Source organism: Papilio machaon, chromosome 15 (genome assembly GCF_912999745.1).
Source record: "Papilio machaon chromosome 15, ilPapMach1.1, whole genome shotgun sequence".
Classification (NCBI taxonomy): Eukaryota; Metazoa; Arthropoda; class Insecta; order Lepidoptera; family Papilionidae; genus Papilio; species Papilio machaon.
In genome coordinates, this window is record NC_060000.1 from 6,275,914 (window position 1) to 6,294,976 (window position 19,063).

The 19,063-nt window shown below is 32.6% G+C and overlaps 1 protein-coding gene and 1 long non-coding RNA gene across 2 annotated transcripts; one reads left to right on the plus strand and one right to left on the minus strand.

Moving 5' to 3' along the window:
- Positions 1–12: 12 nt before the first annotated feature.
- On the minus strand, positions 13–621 carry LOC123721721. The gene is made up of 3 exons (XR_006756294.1): positions 586–621; positions 214–290; positions 13–140 (listed from the first exon to the last, which is right to left on the minus strand). It is a non-coding gene; the product is annotated as an uncharacterized LOC123721721 (long non-coding RNA).
- An 810-nt stretch (positions 622–1,431) lies between these two features.
- LOC106710270 (beta-1,4-N-acetylgalactosaminyltransferase bre-4) lies at positions 1,432–16,941 on the plus strand. Its single transcript, XM_014502284.2, has 10 exons — positions 1,432–1,656; positions 11,616–11,718; positions 13,428–13,655; positions 13,995–14,305; positions 14,620–14,755; positions 14,930–15,027; positions 15,402–15,591; positions 15,974–16,096; positions 16,175–16,270; positions 16,529–16,941. The coding sequence occupies exons 3-10, from the start codon at positions 13,477–13,479 to the stop codon at positions 16,659–16,661; spliced, it is 1,266 nt and encodes a 421-aa protein (XP_014357770.2). The 5' UTR covers positions 1,432–1,656; positions 11,616–11,718; positions 13,428–13,476; the 3' UTR covers positions 16,662–16,941.
- The last annotated feature ends 2,122 nt before the right edge of the window (positions 16,942–19,063 follow it).

The window sequence follows — 19,063 nt, forward strand, 5'->3', positions numbered from 1 at the left end:
TAAATAATCTTATTATTAAAATTATAAATACTTTTACGGCTCAAGTAATGATATAGGAGTTTTAAATGTTGGTGGTGGTTGCTGATCCTTTTGGCTCACGTACGTGGCAGGTGGCATTGGTATATTATTTATTCCGCTATCTGAAAATAAAGTGTTTTATTAATAAGGAACAAAATAATTATATATAATTGAATAACTTTATTTGTTACATACCCTTATTATCAGAAGAACTTGACGATATTATCCTCTTTCTACTTTTAGTTTCTTACTTTTACATCTTGTGTTGAATCCTAAAAAAATATCAAATTAGAAATTGAAAATATTCATTAAATTTTAGCGCATTCTAAATTTTATCAGACACTTTTACAAAGACGATGCTGATAAGTTTTTTTTTATTATGTATGAATGTATGAATTAAATGAACAAAATTGTATACAAATGTTTAAAGTTAGAAATATTTTAAAAAGTAAAATATTTAAACTGCATTTAATTAAAATAGCGACGAGCATCGTCTTACAACAATTTTAAATAATTTAATTAGTTATAATATAAAAAAATGTGTTTATAACCTATATTCATACTTACAAGTTTATTTGTTCGGCAATTAAATTCTTGATAACTAACTGAATAATAAGAATCACAAATACTATTAATTATATTTTCAACCAGTATGTTAAGTCAAAAATATTACGTTTATGTTGTAATAATTGAATAAAACCACTTAGCAATGCCGAACGAATTACGATGCAATTCACGCTTGTCAACAATCACTCTTTAATGGATGAGTGAGAGGTCCGTATATAACAAAATGGCCGCTGTTGTCGCGAAAAGTACTAACAATTAAATTTTTCGTATATTTCAATTTCGAATTATTTTTGAATTGAACACCAAATTTATTTTTGAAAAAGTAACTAGAATTGTTTTTTAAAAATGATTATTAAGGAAATCCAATAAATCTGAAATTTTTTTAAAGTTTTATTAACAAAAAAATATGATCTCGAAAAGTCATCATTTAGTTATCATTGAGATTGCTTTAAAATGACATCGACAAAAAGTTATCGAAAAGACAACATTTTGCTGAGCTCTAAAAGTCAACATGTTTCAGACAACATTACGTCATCTTTCTGACTTTTATGCCGAACGGGATATTATCGACCACTGGAGTTCTCTTAAAGGAAGGAAGGTAAGCTGGAATCACGTAAAATGTTTCCATAATGCTCCCATCTAAGTTATTGTCAATGAGTACTTTATTTTTGGTTAATTAATTGTCAGCTTGATATCGTACTACTCTGTGAAATTTCCCCATAGCTTATGCCCAGGGTCGCAGTGTGCCCAGCACGGTACATTTGACAGTTGAATAGCTGCCGCGAGCCGCGAGTGACGTAACAGTGTGATGGCCCGGTGTCTGGCGTAACTCCGTCTAGTGGAACGGGAATTCACTCAGTGAGATTCGCGCGTTCGAGCGGAGTGGTCGTATTCTTATTGATTAATCAAAATTCGTTTCGTAATTTAATGTAACGTGTTATAATAAACAATATTATCGAATAACTACATTGATTGACGATACATTTTTAATATTAAGTCAAATACAATCAGTGAGAGTGAATTGTTTCGTGTATTGTGTTGTTTTCACCGCTTTAACTCAATTAGCATACGGTAAGATTCCATTCAGTTGCAAAATTACATCCTAATTTATATTTTTTTTTTGTGATTTTGCACTTTTGTATTGCATAAGACTTGTCTTTGAATTGCGTAGTTACTCTCAAAGATTTCCGTCTCATCGACACATTTTTCAATACTCAAGGCAAAGCCTTTTTTCCTACGTTTGTCGTCTATTGCAACATGGAATAGAAACTTGATGTTAATTTGCATAAAAATGAAATCCTATTTAATCGTAATATTCTAGTTTTAAATATAAAACAACAAAGAACATTGTTAGCAATTTAATTATTGTTCTATTTGTCATAATACTATTTTGAATAACATGGTTTTTAAAAAAAAATTGTATTTTTTGTAAATTATATTATTTAAATCTGTTATTAGATTATTAGTATTATTCGATTATTGTATTTAGTAATAATAATCGTATATTTTGTTAGGTCGTATCAAAATAAAACCTTATTCGAATATAAAACATTACTAGGAATTTTCCGAAAATTATAATAAGGAAATTTTCAAATCGGAGAAAAGTGGTATAAGAGTCAATCGATATTTTAGATTTTTTTTAATTCATTAATAGGTTTTAGAGTTTCTTTTTTTTAGTGTGAACTCATTGATTTGAAAATCCTTTCAGTACTTTTATATTTATGTATGTGTTCTTCCAGGCTAAGTTCTACATTTATGCCATGTTCTGGAGATACCTTCTAACAAACATCCATCCATCCATACGTCCACACTTTCGCATTAATAATATTAAGATAGTCTCGAGTAAACATGAGATACTTTTCTATCTTTCTTTATTAAAACTGAAGGTGTGTAACTGGCTTTAGGCGAGACAGATATAAAAAAGTCCACGAAAAATATAACACAAATCTTCATTGTTAAGGATTTAAAATATGTTCTAATGTTGAATACTTAAATAATATATTTTTCTTAAATCAAATAACGTGACGTGAGAGATAATGAAAACAGTCACAAGATTTTTATAGACGTAACATGCTGGCCTGTTTAACATTGTGACCTGTGTAAATCTGTGTAATTATTTTCATAACATATCTTCTGATAGATATGAAAATATCATTAAATAAATAATGTGTCATCTTATAATAGTAATGTGTCATAGATAAAAACTAAGATTTTTCATAGTAGAAAAACGGTGAGTTGTTTCAATAAACTACTAAGAAATTCAAACATTTGATTATTTCTCGTTCCTTCTAGAATTTTTATAAAAATTATGCCCGCCGTGTCGCAGTGACGTTTTTATCTTTACAAAATTTAAGATTTCATTTGGAATGGGATTATACTATCTTATGTCCTGTTAAATGACTTAATTTTTCCTCAAAATTTAATAAAATTCAATATTAACAAAGACGTAGAGATATATTGAGTACCGTAGAGTACATAATTAGTTGCGAACATATTTTCTGTTCTCTATTACCAACGATAAATAGCGATAAAATGTTCTACATTTCGTATTATTTTTATTATTGCTTTCGAATATAAATCAATATGTAAATGAATAAAGTCCTCGAAGTAAAATAATGGGCAATTTAGTACAATAATTGAGCACTGTAGCGTACTAAAGTCTGCCATAAACATAAATTAATTGTGATATACAATATTTTTATATCTGGCTTTATGCCTAAATGGTGTCTGTTTCGAAATTAATATTTCGAGTGGTTCATAATTCACATCTTTAATTTATTATTAATAACTAGCTATCGCCCGCGAATCCGTCGGCATAGAAAAATAACATACTAAGTAGCAAATGTGTTCCGGAATATGTTCTACATCTGTGCTAAATTTCATCAAGGTTCTTTGAGCCGTTCCAAAGATACCTTCAAGCAAACATCCATCCATCTAAACGTTCGCATTTATAATATTAGTAAGATTTAATCTTAATTGTTTTTAGGTTAGAATATGTATTTTATTTGATGTCAATGAATACAACGTTAAATTCCATAGAGACAAATGGTTGTCTTTTATAGTGCAACATTTTTGTGTTTATTTCTTTTTTTTGGCAAACTAACGATTATCAATTTTTGCATCTTGTAGTTAGATATCAAACCAAACAGTTGGTTTTCACTGTTAAAACATCTTAACAAAAATATGTATTTGTTTTGTTTATCTGAATTAGTTGGCCATGTCTATGAATTGTTTTCATAAAAGAATTAAAACAGTGGAAACTCACAGAAAGGTAACATGTAACAACTATGCATGCAGTAATGCCAAGTACATTACGAATTTTGAAGCGAACACAAGCGAATACTATCGACTGTGAATGATTTGTAGACACGATATTCATAACTGCGTCCTTCAAACAAGCATCAAGCCTACATTCCGCATTATAACGATGGGTCATATGTATAAGGGCGAAAAAATTTGATGATTTTTACTTTTTTTGTGTTGAAAGCTAGCTCTTAGTTTAGTTAAAAACATGCACTAAACAATACACACATTTACAGGTGTATTTTTTGGTGAAGTAAAAGGGCTTATGAGGCTTATTTTCCAGATTGAAACGTTGATTGCCTCTCCTGAAAAGTTGTCTATTTACACCACCTACAGCCATCGATATTGTACATACATCACGATAGCATTGCTCAGTAATTCCTTTGCATTCTATGTTCAGCAACTTTATAATCAAGTCAGTTGTCATTTAAATGGCTTCAGTATGGTTCAAAGTAGGTAAATATGAGCTCATACCTTTATCTATACTTACAGTTAATAAAATTGGATTTTCTGTATGTAATATAAAAAAAAGAAGCATATTTCGTTAACAAAATGTATTTGCTTTATAACGGTTTTCTGTATCTACATGCGTGTCTGTCTGTCCGCAACTCCGCGTTTATTTCGGGTAATCTCCGAAAAGGTTGAATCAATTTTGATGGGCCTTTTATAGACTTTTTCTTTCCACGTGGCCGAAGTGGCAACCAACAGCTAATAACAACCTCTAAACTGTGATATATTAACTAGGCTTCAATGACTCAAAAATTTGCTGTTTGTACTGTCATACATTGTAACCTAAATCTTTATGTATTTTACCTGTTTTTTATCCTAAAAGATACATATTATTACGCCAAAAAGTTCATACGTAATTAATTCCAAAAATATCACCACTATGGTATACTCAATGGTATACTAATTTCTCGAAAAATTTAAGTTGCAAATTAACTTTGCTAACTAAACATTATGTTTTCCTTATCAGGCAAAACAAGTTTTTTCTTGTACTAAAAAATGACTACTTAAGTGGCACAAGCGCTCATACAACTTGTTCGTCATAAGTACTGGTGAGTACGGACTTATTTCAATCTCGTGTACGTCACCGACAAATCGTGTTCATCGTCCGTTTATAATTTGCCCTGCTAAAGACACCGTAAATTAAGACTTTATCATGTAATTGTTACTATCGAGAGAAGAGTAATCGAAGATATGAATAATTCAATTGTAAAACATTAAACAATGTTATTCATGATCTAGATTTTTATAACTTGTACGAATAAATATGCTAAGTATTAAGTTTTGTTATAATAACACTTTTTAAAATCTAACTTTCAAATTGAAAATGCCTATAAGGTAACTAAGTAACTTTGCGTGAATATATCTCTTGTTGACAGTAAGAATCTATTCAGGTCTACGTTTTTTTTTTTTTTTTTTATAAGAGAAGGGGGCAAACGAGCAGCGGGAACACCAAGGTGTTCATCGACGCCCATGGACATCTGCAATACCAGAGGAATCCCAAATGCGTTGCCGGCCTTTAAGATGGTGATACGCTCGCTTCTTGAAGGACCCTAAGTCGTACTGGTTTGGAAATACCGCCGAGGACAGACCATTCCACAACGCGGCCGTGCGCGGCAAGAAATTTCGCGAGAACCGCACTGTTGTGGAATGCCAGCCGTACGTCTAGAGAAGATATTGTGTTACTTTATAACGCTGCATTATTTGCCAATTGCGGCGCCTCAAAAACAATATAGTAATACAAATGCTTGATTGTAACTGTTATATATGTAGTATCCTTCTATCTATGACTGTATCTATCTAGAAAGATAGTTAGAAGAGAGGTCGCGTTGCATGGTCACGTCCCACTTCTTTAAATTGCGGCGCCTCAGCAACTATAGCGATATAATCATGCGTCATCCTAATTCTTTCTATGAATGCGAATGTTTGGATGTATGGATGAATGAATGTTTGTTAGAAGATATCACTAGAACGGATTAATGGATTCCGCTGAAATTTGGAATAGATGTAGAACATAGTCTGGAAGAACACATAAACTACTTATTAAGTTTATTAATTCCGCACGGACGAAGTCGTGGGCTACAGCTTTCTATGACATATATAAATAAAAAAGTTAACACTGGATACTACCTGGGTATTTTAGGCATAAGCATGCCAAAAATTTGCAGCAGATTTTAGTCCGCCAGGTCTGTCTTTCATTCGATATTTTATTCGTAATATTTCATAAATTCCGCGCGAACGGAGTCGCGGACGACAGCTAGTTTGTCTATATACTTATCCGGTTCCTTACCATTCTTGTTCCTATCTTAATCCTACCATAATAAAGTGTAAACAATGACCGATAAAAAAATAAGATAACAATTATCTTATCTTTTAACACAATTAGTAGTTATCTTTTATTGAATCCATTATCATTGAATGTACTCGTATACTTTGGTTGGGTACGAATTGTTAAACACTAATATAAATAATTCTCGTAACATAAAATTATTGATACATGTGGATTTCGACTAATGTTACACTCTTATACTTTGTCTCTAAATTTTTAAAGATAGAGGGATGACTATGTTATAGTCCCTCATTTTACATATTATGTATTACTAGCTACCGCCCGCGCGGAAATAAAAGCAGTTAATTAGTAGCCTTTGTGTTCTGAAAGGCTATGATTTACATCCATGGCAAATTTCATTGAGATCCGTTGAGCCGCTCTGGAGATACCTTCTAACAAACTAATTTTAGTCCTAAGGGGAAGTGGATTTAGCGGAAGAGGGGACGCATAGGAAGGAGAAATATCATCTTTCTGTGCGTCCCCTTCTCCGTTAATTAAAGGTAGGCAACGCATCTGCATTTGCGGAAGTCTATGGGCAACGGTCGCCTCGCTATTGCGGCGAATCCAGGTGGCCGTTTGCTAGTTTGCCACCTTACGATATAAAAAAAACATCCATCCATCTAAACTTTCACAGTTATATTATTAGTAAGATTACAATTATAAATGCAGTGAAGTTCTGAGGTTATAACAAATGTATAAAGATATACCATGAAAACATATTGTTGTCCGATTTTTTTTTAACTGAATGAGACAGATCACTAAATACAGTTGAACCTTATAAGAAAGAGTCCAAGGAACCGCGTTATTCTTCTATATTCTAAAGGTTTTACTGTAGCCCGAGTTTCTTGCTTATGGAGGTCACCCCTCGGGACCGGACAATGACTCGTTGATAAAGGTTTCTTGCTTATCCAGGTTTGACTGTACATGTTTTTTAAAAGTTTCAGCAAAACTTTCCCATTAAAATATTGTCAAGCCCATTAGGGTATTATTTAAAACAATTTTATTGTTTTATATTCCGTAAAGGAACATCACTAGATAGTGTTGTAGTTGATATTTCATAACATTCTAAATGTCAATTATTTAATAATATCCACACATCTGTCCAATGACTGTTGTTACAAAAACCATATGTGTATCTTAATCTGACATGTTGATAAATAACACACCAATGCATCAAATAACAGCCATAAATATGATAAACTCAGTTGAATAAACTGGTTATGATTTACTTAAAATAACAAATCTATAGTTCATTTAATAAACCAATGATCCCTATGACACTAAGATTACGCACGATCTGGTGACACTTCAGTCATTAACGAACGGATAAACGATATACACCTTCAAAAACATTACCTCTTTGCCAGACAATTAATTACCTTTATAATTATTATGTATACTAATGGTTATAAAAATTGTTATATAAATAGATAATTTCCAGTTTCAGCTTATAAAAAAATTACTACCATTTTTGTTCTGTACTAGTCTCACACTGATCGTAAACCTGAAACGCTACATTAACTGAGTGTTACTTTTATGAACATGGTAGTCATTTTATATGCACGCATACATGCAGAAATATAAAATAAAGTTACAATATTAGATTAAATATAATACATAAAAACTAAAATATGTCATTAAAAGGTGTCCCTTTAGGCAAGGTTCCGAAGATACTGGCAGCGTTTTTCCCCTTTGAAAAAAATATATTTATTTTAAAATTGTTTAGACAATATTTATAAAGGATAAACTATTTAACTAAATTAATATTATAGTATAGAACCAGAGTACATATTAAGTATGCACAAATACATTGTAACACATTCGAGATTTGCAATTCCCATTTCCATTCGTGACGTTTGCTTTAAACCACAATTTATCTTCCACTTCCCGAGTTCAAATTAACACATTTGTAATCCGGGAGCGTGGTAATCCTTTCCCTGTCATCCCGTCGTCCCCTCCCTGTGCGAAGTGCGAAAATGTTCTTATCTAAGATGGACCTTACATTAATTACAACGGGAATTATGTTCGTATGAGGAAACGTGAATCCTTTAGAACATTAGTCCAAATGTATAAAATGTTGATGTACTCTGTAAAATATCTTACAAACAAAGTGCCAGTAGCGTGGTTAATGATAAAGACTGCGGAACTGGTGGTCGTGGGATCAATTCTAGCAGTTACTAAATATTTAATTAAAAAAACAAACGATTAGAAATTATAAAAATATAGCAAACTACTTCAATTTAGAGGGTTTTCTTTACTTTTAGGATAAAGTTTCTCAACTCTGTTATTGTGAGAAGTAATATAAAACATCACAGTAGTGTTATGTTCTATTCATTTCCATAGAAAACATATCCAAGAACTTTTTATTTGTACAAATTTGCGGTATAACAGGGTAAATATTTTATAGATAATGCAGCAGTTGGTAGTAGACACTACTGCAGTATCGATCGCTCTCTCCGCTCTAACCTTCGGCCGTTCGCTGGACAGATATAAACATGACTGAAACAATGCTACCACTCCTCGTTTACTGAGAATATTCCATGATTAAACATTGTGTTAAAAATCGTCTCTAACTGCAACATTCAGATTTTTTAATTGGGTGCTAAGGGAAATTTTATGGTAGATTTATCCTATTAAATCTACACTTAGATACTTCCTTAGCGACAATTAACTTCTCTGACTATGGCAGAAAGATAATTTATTCGTTAACTGGCGAACACAATAATCGATTTTTAAATTCGACTTTGTATTGAAGGGACTAAAACTGGATGGATTACCCTCTAAATGTTAGTTGCTTACTTGTTTGCTATTGTGATCATCAGTTCAGTTAAATTTGAAGCCAATGGATAAAAATATGCATTCGGCCGTATGAATGAATTCGGGAATACCTAAATAAAACAAGTGAATCAGTATGAATGCAGAATTTGCCATGCCGCGTCCCAAATAAAGCTTTTTTTACTTTAAGTTTATATGTTTAAGTTATATTAACTTGATAATATGAAAAATACTTATGAAACAGTAATTGCTGACGGGACTGAACAATTGTACGTCTATTTTAACCTTTCATGCATATATGATTACGAATGGCTGTACCATCGGAATTTATTCATGTGTGTGAAAAGGGCAAAGGTGCGTGCTTCGAACTCTAACAATCACAACACAATCATGATGTTCTTTGATCCTTTCTTTAAGTGAGGTAAATATTTAATCTGTAGAATTTTTGTTCGCTTCATCTGTGACACAATGTTTCAGAATAAAAATTGTGACACGTGTTTTCTTTACTTATTTCGAAATGGTGTTATGGCCACTATAACCATGGGTGTCTAATACCAAAATACTTCTAATAAGACTTACAGTCATCCCTTTTATTCTTCTTGAAAAAATTTAAATAGCTATATTTTTATACAAGTATTTAAGCATTGGAAACAATAGACTACTATTTTATAATTCTACGATATTTTCCACGATAACATGACCTCTTTTCCAATTCGATATTGTTTTAATTTCTTTTTTGTTGTCATAAATTTAAAATGTAATTATTTTTTAATAGAATACAACATCACATCAAAGTATATTCAGTTTTTTGTTTAGAATAAACTTAACGCTTTCCATTTCGTTACGAAAGCAAGGCACGTTTTCTACTTGCGGTACAAAGCACATAATTTAAAAAAGTACCCCGAGCATATTTTATCCGCCTTTTTGATGTTACTTTGCCTTATTTGTATGAAAAAAGCTTACAGAAACTAAACGAAATCGTGCACACAATGCTGTACAATAACTTTGTAAGCCACAAACGTAAAAAGAACTCTTTCAGTTTACATTTCTGTTTACATATGAAAGGCTTGCTGGATATTTTTTATTCTACTTTACTTTGCAGTTAATGTAGTCGGAAATTGGAGTTTAAATGCGAATATATTTTTATATCTGATATTCCGGAACTGAAAATCTACGGTAATCTGTATTGACATATTTAATTTATTTTCCCAACATGCCCCCCTTTCGATTAAAGGTAGGTAAACGCATCTACAATTGCTGATTTTTATGGGCCGCGGTTTCTGCGTTTATTCAATGGCCGCTTGCTGATTTGCAACCGTATGATATAAAAAAATGTTAGTAAATGTGTCTTCTGCCAACACATTTGTACAAATACATATTGTCAACCCTCTTATTCTGTTTGGAAAAAAAATAAAGACAGTTATATGGTTTTTTATCGTTGTTCCGGCTGTACACGACCAAGTAGGGAACGTCTTCATAGACAAATAAAATATTGCAGAATGAAGGTAGAGAAATCGTATCTTATGATGGCTGTGAGTAATTTTTATATTTAATATTTAGTCGCCTGTATTATATTGCGTTGATGCAAGAAATAGTTATTACATGCATGTAGCTATTCTTTACGAAATTTACTGTTCACTCATTAAAGACATTTTTTTGTTAAATTCTTAGACCGGAATTCCATAAACTTATAGAAAGTTTTTAGTTTATAATGAACGCACGTTTGTGATTAGAATGACGTGAGAAAGCGGAGTCAACGATTTTTTTATTTTTTATTTTAATTGAAATTTATTGTAATTGGAATTACTTTTATTTAAAGGGTTCCAGCATTTATTAAATAAAAAAATACTTCGATATGTACATACATATTCTGCAACTAGATAAATTATAATTCGCAAAATGTGTTAAAACATTCGTTGAAAACATTAAAAAAAAGCTATAATATTACATAAAAAAATTCTAAAGACAAAAGTAATGATGGTACAAAAGTAGTGATCATTTCATTTTGTCATTAGTTTTTTGTTTTTCTATTTCAAACACAAAAAAAGTTATAGTTCGCTTTTTGATGTCATTATTTTTAACCGTGGATTTTCACTACCGAAAAATTAATACAAAAGCTTGTTATCTTATTTATTATAATAGAATAACAATATGTTTTCGTGACAAAATTTCGGCAGGTGAATCCTACGGTTAGGCTCTTCGTACACAAAGAAACGTAAATATTCGAAACTAATATCGTATACTTGTGTTTCTAGTATCGCGAGACGATCACGACTAACATGTTGCGAGCGGCTGGTTTTGGCGACTAATGAACAAAATACTTTTGATGTACTGCAGTAGTCGCTTAACGAATAAAATCGCCGAGTTTTGGAAGATTTACGTTGCGTTGTGTACGAAGGGCCTTATATGACTTGCTTGCGGTGTCATAAACTTTTTACTATATATATTTCTGTTCATAGATTTGTAGTAATACAAGAAAAATATATTTAAATACATAATATATTTTTAAAAAGAACATTTTATCAGTAAATGCTAAATCATTAGTGACTCTGTTCATTAAATGTGTGCGATTGATTTTTTACTTTTAAATTACTAACAGGTTTTCTCTTTTTTGCAGATGTAACCATGAAAAGTGCGCTAAATAGGAAAAATCAATGTCTTCACTGAAGATGATGGGATATTTTCACAGAGCTCCTTGTTTGAATAGTTTGTCATCAAAGGTAAGGAATGACGATCATAACACAACTTACAACAAAATGTCGACAACGCGTACCTGTGTACGAACCTCTATGGTATTGTGTTGCGTAAGTCTTAGCGACTTAAATCGCCGGGTTTCAAAGATTCACGTTATCTTGAGTACGAAGGGCACTTACGTACATTGTAGTGTAAGTGAACCGAAATCGAAGTGAACCCAATTTCGATATATGAACCTTATTTAGAATCTTATTTTTATTTACCGTCGTACTCGGACTTGTCAAGTGAACATTTATCAACATTAAGGAGCTGTTTAGTGTAGAATTCTCATAATAAATCGCCACCAAGCTACTGTTAATCTATCCACTAAATTTTGTTAAAATTGGGTTAGTAAAGGCTTACGGCATCAAATCTAACTTCAACTCTGCGTTCCATTTACACTTCATTTTCATGTTTGGTAATTTTTCTATACGTTTCGCTTTGGTTCGCTATCATTGCAGTGTGTTACAGGCGTTATTAGTAGAAATTCAAAGAAAAAAAACTAAAAAAAGGATTTTTTATTTTCTTGACAATCAAAATAAGCTCCATCATCAGATCAGCACCATCATAATATTGCATTGTCACGCGACTTATGCGACGGAAATAGTTTAAATTTAATTTGCAAGATTTGATAACAAAAATCGGGACAGGTGAAACTAAATAAAAACTTGTTAAAACGCTAAATAGTTTAGCGATATGTAATTTTCATGCAAAGTAGCAGGTTAACAAGTATTTTTCCAACGCAAGAGTATTAAGCATTGCCGGTATTTAATGCAAAACGTTTTTATCAATCATTGAATCGAGTTCATATTAATGACCGTTTTTCAATTATTTTTTAATGAGTTCAAATAGTAATGAAAAGTTATATTGCTTTGCATTTCATTGCACGTTTTTACGAATACTATTTTTATTGCTTTTTAAAGGTTCTTATGAACATTTTTCCCGTAACAACGGAAGTTTTAAGGTATTTCTAGTAATATTATAAATTAATTATGTAGGTAAAATTCTGGCTTTTTTATAAAAAAAATTCATCGAAAGCAATAAAATTTTGAATTAGAACAATAAAAAAAATTTGGAAACTACAACCAGTGGCTAGTGTTTATGGTTCCAATAACTTCATAGAATTCGTTTCCGTCATGTTTCATCGCGGTAATTTCGATGAAAGGGACATGGAATCGATATTGGCGTCATCAGAAGGGATCTGCGAGACCGGTCCTTAACATCGAAAACAACAAGTCGACCTCGGAATTCATCCAGAATCCATACAATTATACTTCCCTTCTCATCAATCTTGAAGTAAATTCCATCCGAGGAGTTTGTTAGGGCACCCCAGTCATCGCGGCTGCGGCGCACTGGGCAGCCGCTTGTCAGTCATTGTCCGGTTTTATTCACTGATCACTATAATTTTATAGGTCATTGCTTGGAAATGACAGCTTTAGCTTCGTTTTGATTTATTACGTCTGTTGAAGTTCCTGACCATTCATTTACTACTTTGAATCCTCAACGCCGCTACGAACCGCAACAGTCAGCGCCAAAGTGGCGAAAATAAATAGGCACAAAATACCACGGTTTATAGCCTGTCCATGTATATATCAGATCAAAAAATGGGTGTCAAATTTCACGAATATCCGGTCGCGAAATTTCCATAAGAAGTTTCCGCTTCATGTATAAAAATAATGATTATTATTATTATTAGGGGTCGGCGAAGACGTGTTATCAGATGTGTTGATGCATCAAATGTGTTGATGGGCGCGGGAGGCGCGGGAGGGGGCGGCGGGCGAGCTGCGCGCGCGCTTCGCCTGCTGCTGCTGCTGGTACTGGCGCTGGCCGCTGTTGAGTACCTATTCGGCTCCATCCTGGACGCCTCGCCCTTCAGAACATACCTCTACACGCCGGCCTTCAATACTACACAGTCCACAATCAAGTAAGCTTATATCAAGCTGTACTTATTTTAAAACTATTAACCAGAATGACTGCACCATCAATAGGGGTCAAATTTACTCGTAGATTTATATTGTTAGGATTACGGTTCGTACCTGAATCATTCGACATATTTTTTATAAAAGAAAATGGCAAACACACTATCGGTCACCTTAATCTTCGCAGTAAATCTGTTTTAGCTGCATGCGTTCATACATGCACAAACCTGGAGATTAGTATATTCAAGATCATCTGTAGCCAGATGAGCTGCTTCGAAAGACACTAATACCATAGTAATACTACGAGCTAATGACCATGTTTTAACTATAATACATTGTTCCAGAAACAGTGACAGAACGCCAGGCTGGCCTAAAAGTTTGCCTATTACTGCGGCCGCAAGAAAAAACCCCAAAGTGTCAAACACAACGCAATTTAGAAACGTAACTTTTAATACTACTCTATCTACAAACAATTCAACCAAAGCACCTTTTGCCACAAACATGACGCGACAAAATATAACGGTAGAATCGAGTACTCCATTTTTAATAACGAAGATCATGGAGGGAATAAAGAATCTGGTGACCACAGAAGGATTAAGCCCGAGACTCAGCAAACCAACGATGCCTCTCTGTGAGGAAATGCCGCCTGATCTAGGTAAATATTACACAATATTTTAACGTTACTTTATCTAAGTCCGTTAATTTCATTCAGCGTGAATGGTCTGCTTCTTGACATCACTTCGTACTATGGTTTTCGGATGTCAATACAAGTGTCATTGCGGTCCAAAGCCACAGTCACAAGATTAAAGGTCATCGCGCAATAGAATAGTCACCGTTACTTCCCCGCGACAACCATCTATCCGATGACGCGTGAATCACTGATACAATAGACTCCCTTCATCACGCCGCCTTTGGAGACAGTACGGTGGTCTTACTCAAGCTTTATGATAATAATGGACATTATTTTAGGTCCAATAACGGTTAACAAAACAGAAATAGAGCTTGATGATATCGCAACGAAATATCCAGAAGTACATCACGGTGGTCGATACGCGCCACCAAATTGTACTGCGAGGCATAAAGTTGCCATTATTGTACCATACAGGTAAAATAAAACCTTTTTTGATGCATCTGATATTGAATTGTCTAAATAATTTATAGTTTAAAGTAAATAAAGATGGCTAAGCATTTTCAATTATAGCATTTACTTCACACAAGAAATTTCTTGTCTATTCTTTCTTCAAATACTAAGATTTTGTAAACATATGCATTTTTCCAGAGACCGTCAACAACATTTAGCGATATTCTTAAATCACATGCATCCGTTCTTAATGAAGCAACAAGTTGAATATGGAATATTTATCGTTGAGCAAGACGGTGAGTTCTTTTGTATTCTCAATAAGTATATAGTATATGTCATCTTCTTTTGAAATCGTAATTTAGCCCGAAATTGGTTCGTTCCGGAAAACTATTATGCAGCAAGATAATGCGTTTACTTCGCATCTTTGCTACAGGCATTGAAAGATGAAATGATAATCGAGAAGTATCGCTTTATAATTCTCGTGACACGTTCGAAATTTAAAACAAAAAAGTGGAGAAATATAAAACAAAAAGTTTTACTTTTATAGATGAGTGCATTCATATTGTTTCCGAGGATTATTTAAAAGTTTTCAGTCTGTCCCACTCATTGTAAAGCACTAAAATATACGTTGATTTTTTTCAAATGTCCTCATTTTCATTGTTTCCGACAGGTAACAGTGATTTTAATCGAGCGAAGTTGATGAACGTAGGTTTCGTGGAGAGTCAGAAACAAAAGGCGGGTGGGTGGCAATGCTTTATATTCCACGACATAGACCTGCTGCCGTTGGATCAGAGGAACTTGTACTCCTGTCCTAGACAGCCTAGGCATATGTCCGCGTCTATTGATAAATTGAATTTTAGGTGAGTCTGTAAAACTTTTTCTTATGGATTTCACTGCAAAAATGTTTTCATCTTGAGAAGCAAAGGAAACAGAATATCTGATTTTTGTTCATCGTCATCATCGACCTGCCCTTATGTACTACTCCTCCATACAGCTCTATCAGCCGTCATATCTGAATTTATCCCCTTCTTACTCATATCCTCTTTCACACAATCCATCCATACTTTCTTTGGTCTTCATCTACCTTTATAGCCATCCACATTCAATCTCATTACTTTTTTGTTTATATAATTATCATCCCTCCGCATAACATGTCCAAACCACGCTAACCTTCCGCTCCTCAATTTCTCGATAACTGGCGATGTTAATATCTGATTTTTGATATTAACAATAATATTTTAGGTTACCGTACGAAGAAATCTTTGGCGGTGTGTCAGCGATGACACTCGAGCAATTTACCAAAGTAAATGGTTTCTCCAACAAATATTGGGGTTGGGGTGGAGAAGATGACGACATGTTTTACAGGTATTCAATTAATAATATTTTATTTACATATATAATGTATTAAATTTAAAGTTTTTTAACAATACCATTTTTGTACAGATTAAAAAAGATGAATTATCATATAGCGAGGTACAAAATGTCAATTGCGAGGTACGCCATGTTAGATCATAAGAAGTCCGCCCCAAATCCTAAAAGGTGAGTACCAGATTATTTAAACAATAGAACATCAATATTTAATAATAACTTTCCATCTTCATAACTCCAATTGAACTAAATGAAATACATCAAACAAAAATGTTATAGTAATTAGCACCTCAAATATAAAATATGCCTTTGTTCTGAAGGGGCTTCATTTAATCTTGTTGGTTCCGCATTATCTACAACTATAAAATATTATTACAAAGTTATTCCTGATACATTCATTGAATTCACTAACGCTGATCATACTTCCAGGTACCAATTGCTATCACAGACAAGTAAGACATTCCAAAAAGACGGACTTTCGACACTCGAATACGATTTAGTAGATGTGGTTCAACATCATCTGTACACTCATGTTATTGCCAACATAGACGAACACAGCTGATGGCAGTACTTCGCCAAGCTATTGTTTGGCGAACAGCGGTAACGCAATATCTAACCAGTGCTCAGTTATCTAGTGCTATATCCAAGTAGACGTGAGTATACTTCAGTGGAATCAGACTTTTATTATGTATTTTAACATGAGTTGTTATTTAAACAGAAGAATAAAATGTTATTGAAAATTCTCAATGTTCCAGTGATTTATACAAAAGAGGTAAGGTTGTAAAAACATTATGTAAATGATGTAAGTCAGTTTTTTTTAATGTTAAGATTTTTAAGATCAAAAAACATTTGCTTTTAGTATTATTTTGTTTGCGTTCCACCTCATGATATAAATACATACTAGTGGAAGATTTAAGTGGAACAAAAAAGTATTTCAGTGGCAAAGACGAATCTTTCAGTGTAACCATATTTAGTAATAAGTAGTGTGTCAAAATGTGTGTTAAGGTAGTCGCTCATTAAACCCACTTGAAAACGCCTCTTGGGCATCTCCGTTTGACAGGAATGATAATATGTTTAATACAGAGATTTTGGTCTCGAAAACCAACGGTAAGAAATTTATCTCGCTCGATAAATTATTGAATACGCGGCGTTTACACGTCGTCAACGTATGTACACCGCGTGAGTGCCGCAGTAAGTTTTGTGTAATGAGCGATGACCTTTATGATGTTATCCAGGAATATATTGAAGTGTAACTGACTTTTATTTATTAAATAATTTTTATTCTTTATTGCTTTAATATTATTTAATCGCGTTTTTTGATATTTTTTTATTCTTATCACTTATCCATTTGTATACAGAGTTTTATTTCTATTTAGTAGTTCGGTTGTTTTATTTTTTAGGTGTTTTTTTTTATAAATCACGCTAGTCGTTATCAATTAACGTATCGATATTTTCTATTTTTTTTTATAATGAACTCTATTGCGGTTAAACGACGAAAATGTTACTAAAATGATTTTTTAAATTAAAACGTATGTTCCTTATTTGAGATAGCCTAAGTTAATATACAAATTGGACTTTTAGTGTTAACACAGACTCGTCAAATTTTTGCCCATCTGTTCCATCCGGAATCGCCCCTCTTTACGATTGCTGCGGCGTTCACTCGCAGCCACTACATCGGATAAAGATATAAATTTGTTAATAAAACGTTATGTCTCATTTATACGGATGGTGTACGCCACGGTGATCACGAAGCGGGGCAATACCGGGTAAACGAAGAGTGGAGCAATACGATGTAACCTTTAAGGTGCAAATATATATAATAATCAAATTGAAATTATTGTAATTTAATAACGGCCTACAATGAATGACCTGAGAGTGTCAATGATCATAGCTTTATGTTTTTAATGTATAATTCAGTGGTATTTTTTTAAAATAAATACAAAGAAATATTAACCAGTCATTTTAAAACAATTCACGTTAAACGTTGTAAATATAATTTGTTAAAATTGACGACGCCATTTTGTATAGAATGGCGGTTTTAATTTGACATTTCGCGTAATTAGAGTGCGTATTTGATTTTTTTTCTGTTTGCTTCTTTTAGTGACAAATGCTATTAGGTTAATGCCAATATTTTTTAATGTGTATTTTTTTTAATATTTAATTAAATTAAATTGTTGAAACTACTGTAATAACTAAGATTCGAAGTTGTCAATACATGTACTTACTTATACTTAGGCTTGAAAACTTTGTATAAAGCTTTTTGTAGATTAATTTAATATAGTGATCTCTATGTTAAATATTATAATTTTATTATATACTGTTCGATCGCTTGGTACATATTCTTCCTCACATAATATATAGTTTTGTTTCTCTATCATAGTTTGAGAGTCATTTTTTTTTAATGCTATGTTTTATGTTGTATGACGAATAACAATAACTTTAGAATTTAAGATCTGATATTAATGGTACACTTAGAGTTTTATATACCACCACGTATTTAATTTAAAAAAAATATAGTACGAGCTTTGTTCCTCTAATTATAGAGATGGAGATTTTGTACTGCGAGTTTTTTTCTAATACGACCTCTTTGGTAATGAAATTACAAAGCATTTTACAAAGTTAAAAATTGGTGATTTAATTGGCCACACTTTTGGACTTCGATTATTTTGGAGGTATTTAAATATCTTTGGTGTACCATCACATATCATTTGGTTGAATAAAAATTACATTTTAAGGATTCAAAGAACAAGTATCTAGTGATTTAACATAAAGACAATATGGCGCCCAAATTCTGTAGAATCATGCTTTGTATATGCAAGTAAATCTGTTGGTTTCCATTGTATAAAATAATATTGTTATCTCTCTCCTTCTTATTGATAAGACAGAGATAACAATATGTTTTAATACAAGTATTTAGGCAGTGTAATTTCAAGATTACATTTTCTAGTAATGGCAAACAAAACT